At 58.3% G+C, this 4,885-nt stretch overlaps 1 protein-coding gene across 1 annotated transcript in view; it reads right to left on the bottom strand.

Moving 5' to 3' along the window:
* Nucleotides 1-3,650: 3,650 nt before the first annotated feature.
* CLTB (clathrin, light chain B) overlaps nt 3,651-4,885 on the bottom strand; it is a 3,118-nt gene continuing 1,883 nt past the window's right edge. Inside the window, 3 exon segments of the mRNA XM_010297016.1 lie at nt 3,651-3,822; nt 4,323-4,376; nt 4,798-4,883. Coding sequence (XP_010295318.1) covers nt 3,651-3,822; nt 4,323-4,376; nt 4,798-4,883 — 312 coding nt within the window.

Genomic DNA, 4,885 nt, shown 5'->3' with positions numbered 1-4,885 from the left:
TCCTCAGAGCTTATCCTCCTGCAACACTGGAGACTGCACCTCACTGGGGCTCTCCACCCTGTCAGACATCTTGTCCCTGCTTGGTGCTGTCACAATTTATTAAAATTGTGTCCCTTGGGTCATGGTCTGCACTAAGGTGTGGCTTTAGTTAGGCAGTGCACTAGCATTTGAGAAATGAGCTGCCTGGGTAGGAGGGAACAGCTCTGTTTATGGCTTGATCCTAGCAGGACAGTTCATAAGCAGCGGGTGAGTTGTCTGGGGAGAATATGTAATCTGTTCCATTGCAACTGGTGAGTAATAAAGTGAATTGCAGTGAAATTCTGACTGATACTGGATTGCAGAGCACTGAGAAGCCAGAAGAGTAAACAGTGTAGGAAGGAAAGGGAGTAGGCACGGCTGCCTCAAAGCTGTGGTGATGCAAGCAGGACACAAGAGATGTGACTCCTGTGAAAACAACTTGGGAACTTGCCTTTCCAAAACAGAGCCTGGCTGCATTCTCTGGGATGCGCTGCTGCTTCTGCTGCTTTTGCTGGGGAGTCGGTTCCTGCACAGCCCACTGCTTCACGTGAGCTGGAACTGGCAGCTGAGCAAGTGCCCTGTTCCCAGAGGGAGCTGCACTGCCTGTGTCGTGACAAACTGTCACAGGCAGCTCCAAGTCCTGCTGTTGGTGTTGGATCATTTGGATCATACCAGGGGTTTGGTGTGAGCATCAAGGCTGTGCTCTGCTGTGTCAGGGCCACAGGGCTGGAAGGACATGGAGCCATAGACTCTGCTCCCTGCATGGCTGCAGCAGCTCATACCTGCTTGTAGGCAGAGCGTATCTGCGGGGGAAAGGGGCATAGACACCGCTAACTGTGGTGCAGGGCCTCCTCTCGTTGAGCTGCCTGGGGTGCTGCTTTTGGGTGTCTGCATGTTGGTGCTTGCGCCCTGGCCCTCCCTGGCCTGCAGTGGCTTTGCAGCTGCTGATCCCGCTTTGCCCTTACAAGCTTCTCTGGAGGACAGGTGAGGGGTAAACCTACTTCTGCCCGCAAAGAAGTGCTTAGTTTGTCCTATCCAGGGAATTGTGCTGTTGGGCCTCCGCAAGGAGAGAGGGAAGGCTCTTGCCCACCAGAGCTGACTTCTGAGACGCAAGGGTGGGGGACAAATTATCGCCAGCACTGAGCAGGGTGAGCTCTGCCTCGGCACTGGGGAGCCTGAGGCTCTGCTGCTGCCTGCATAGAATGTCTTTGCCAGAAGTCGCTTTTGGCTGCCTCGCTGGCACTTCGAGCCCCGCCAGCTTGGAGCAGGGGTGTGAGAGGCAGCCAGTGGCCAGATCTGTGAGCCACCATCCTGTGGCAGCCCTGGCAGCCTGGAGATGGGCACAGCAGGCTGGGGAGCAGCTCGGCCTGTCTGGACAAGCAGCAGCTTGCCACTCCCTGGGGGCAAAGCAGAGCTACCAACGCCCCGCCTAGTCCTGCTGCTGCTGCCTCCTCCAGCCAAGCGCAAACCCTCTGGCCTTTGTTCCTATTTTTTCCTGTAGGATGTGGCTCCTGCATCCCCATCCTTTCCACAGAAGGCTCTGTAACTGTGGATCCTCCCAAATACACGTGTGTGTTGCTGAAGTAGAAAGATGACAGTGCCCCGTAGAAGTGGAGATGTTGGTTTATTGTAATAGGTAATTTGAACAGTCACAGATACCAAAGCTGAGGGGATGTGGAACAGCTGTGGGCACGGCTCCCCCGGAGCTGGCTGACCTTGTCTGACACGGGGTACACAGCAGCTGGGGGACCCAGGGGTCTGGCTGCCTGTGGGGGCTGGAGGGCTACAGCGCAGAGGGCTCCCTGCCTGTGGGAAGCAGCCAGAGGCGCTGCCCACTGCTCTGCAGTGAAAGGCAGAGACAGGCAGCTGAGTCCTGAGGTATCCTGCATCGGCATCCATCCCACACCGCAGCAGAGCTGCCTATACATGCTGGAGTGCAGGGAGACAGAGTAGGAGTGATCAGCCCTACAGAAAAGGCGACACAATCTCAGCACACACCACCGAGTGACTCCCTATGCACCCATTTCCCTATTCACCCTGCTGCTGAGCCTGTGTCCCAGAGCCAGCGGTGCCCAGTCACCCCACGAGGCCTGCAGCAGCAGGGCAGACCACCTTCCTGACTCGTGGAGCCATAGCTACAGGGCAGGAAAGCTCTGCATGCTTGCTTTTGCACTGAGCAGGGCTTTGCAGCGAGGCTCAAACATTTTGTGAGCTCTGCTCCATGTCCTCCCAGCCCACTGGTACAAGCCCTTCCCAAGCCCCCAGTAGGCCAGACCTGGGGCACAGGCTCAAGGCTGCGCCACAGTAGGGTGCGTACAGGCCTGCCCGTCTCCTGCTACAGAGGGGTTTTGCAGGTTTCCTGGGCTGGGTCACCAAGCTGGAGGGGCTGGTGCTGGACTCATCAAGCAAAGGAGAGAAAGATGGTGTTCATGCTGGAAAGCATGTGCCTTGTGGGGCAGGGAGCAGGACTAAAGTATCTCGCCATGCTGCCCTAGGCATGCATATCCAGTGGGGGCCAGGGAAAAGCCATAGAGCAGGTGCAGACTAGATGTGCAGGTTGTTCTCCAGGGACAGCACAAGCCCCAGCACCAGAACTCTGCCCAGTCCTGCTCTGGGCTCCTGGGTTAGGGAGCTGGGGGCTCAACCTGCCCCACAGCAGCTAGACCTTCCTGCCTGCTTCCCTGCAACTACACAGCCCATCCTAGTTTCAGGGGAACGAGCAGAGCAAGGGTGCCTGAAGCCTGGCCCCCACATTCCCAACTGCTGGTGGCATTGGAGAAGGGACAGAAAACATCCTGCACAGTCACCCGTGGCCCCTTCCCAGAGCCCTGCACAACCATGCTGCCTGGCACCAGCAGCCCCACAGGGCAGATGGGACATGGATACTGCAACTGCTGCTCAGAGCCCTGCCAGCTTTTTGGGGTGCACAGCCAGGCTGGGGAGAGGTCTGCTGGGCTTGGGGCAACTGCTGGCAGTCCTGGCCCAGCCTGGGTGCCTGCACTCCCATTCCTGAGTCCCCACTAGCCTGGCAGCATCACGCTGCGGCCGTGCTCCCTTCAGGACCTTGCAGTGAGGAGCCGAGTCAGGGCCATTCCTCCACCCTCCCAGCCCTGCAGCCAGCTCTGCTCTAAACTGCCCCAAAAAAGCAAGATGGGAGCCAGGGGTGCCACTAGGATCGCTGCCGTGGGGTTAGGACACAGGCCCAGACATGGGGCTGCCATGCCTGCAGCTGCCCAGCACCAGGACAGCTGCAGGCAGGTGTATTACCAGCATAGGGGTGAGGTGGGGAACACGAGTTGGAGTGTTCCCCCCCCAACTCAGCCGGACCCCTGGGCACAACCTCCTGCAGAGCCCAGGCCAGGGGCTCTCCCACTAACTCAGCTCTGCCACCCAGTGTTGTTTCCCAGGGAAATGCCACAGTAATAAATAAGTGTAAAAAGAGACCAATGCACCTTTTAAGCAAAGGAAAACCATGGGGAGAGTTACAACCAGTGACTCGAGCGCAGCCGAGGCACACACCAGGGAGTAGGGGGCAGGCAGGGTGAGGCCCCTCCTGGGCTGGCCCCATGAAGCCGCCTGGCTCGGTAAGCTTGGCTTTGCCCTGCTGCGCTCCCGGCTGTGCCACGCAGCAGCTAGCGGGACAGGGGTGTCTGTTTGAGAGAGATGAGCACCGAGCGCATCCGCGAGACATCCTTGCTCTGCTTGCTGCTCTTGGGATTGAAATCACAGAGCTGGGCCACCTTCTCCCACTCAGAGCCTGGAGTTTCCTCCTTGGACTCCTTCAGGAATGCTTCCTCTGAGGCCCTGCAGAGACATTGAGGGTTGTCACCGGCAGAACCCTTTCCAAGGATACCCTCCCCTCTGTCTGGGAACCCCTCATGTCCCTGCTTCCTGTCCCCTTGCTCCAGCCAATGAGCTCAGCATCCTCCAGGATCCAGAGACACATGATGCTCAAGGCTGCTGTTGGCTGCACTCACCCAAGACATCATTCATCCATCATTCATCTGGCACTGGGGTGTCTGCCTGCTCCCAAGACTTCTCCACCCCTAGAGCAGTCCCCCAAAAGGCACAAGACCCCACGGCTTTGCCTCTTCAACCAGCCACCACAGGGGAATTTCCAGGAGCTCCACTTGCCTCCTATGACTCTAACATTTGGAGACACTCAGCTGCATCGTCCTCACTCCGGGACCTCATCAGAGCCCAGTACCTCCCAGCATCCCCCCTTCCCTTGGGTGGGTAGCCAGTGCTGGGGCCAGGACCCCCAGACCCTGTGGGGCAGGATACAGTCTGCAAGAAGCACGTACACATAGCCAATGACATCGGCGTCCGGCTGCTGGTAAAAGGCTTTGTCAGCGATCCTAGCCCCCGAGGCACAGACAGAGAAAGAGCGCAGAGCAGACAGGCAGGCAGAGGGTTAGAAAGAGAGAAACAGAGAGGGGGTTAGCATCCTCCCACAGAGTGTGACCCACTCATCACAGCATACATCGCACCAGGAAAAGCAGCCGGTGATGGCAGGGCACAGATAGTGCCCCAAACCTGCCTCGATGCAAGGCCCACACTGGGGCAGGAGGCACTGAGATCCCAGGGTGATACCAGTGTGGTCCCAGCCAGGGCAGGAGCCTCGAAGCCCTGGGACCTCTCCCCTTGCCTGGCAAAGCTCCATCCTCACAGGGCTGGGCCCCACTGTGGGGACAGAAGCCCCCAGACATCCCAGCAAGGCAGATCTGGCTGCAAGCAGCTCCTGTCGCAGCCCTTGCAGCTGTGCTGACCCTGACATACCTGTTGTTTGCCCGGTTCTTCTCCACCTGCTCATTCTGACGCAGGTTCCACTCCTCCAGGTCCTTCTTGGCCTTCTCACGCCATTCCT

This window comes from Phaethon lepturus, unplaced genomic scaffold, assembly GCF_000687285.1.
Source record: "Phaethon lepturus isolate BGI_N335 unplaced genomic scaffold, ASM68728v1 scaffold49771, whole genome shotgun sequence".
Taxonomy (NCBI): Eukaryota; Metazoa; Chordata; class Aves; order Phaethontiformes; family Phaethontidae; genus Phaethon; species Phaethon lepturus.
This window is presented reverse-complemented; position numbering and strand designations above follow the sequence as displayed.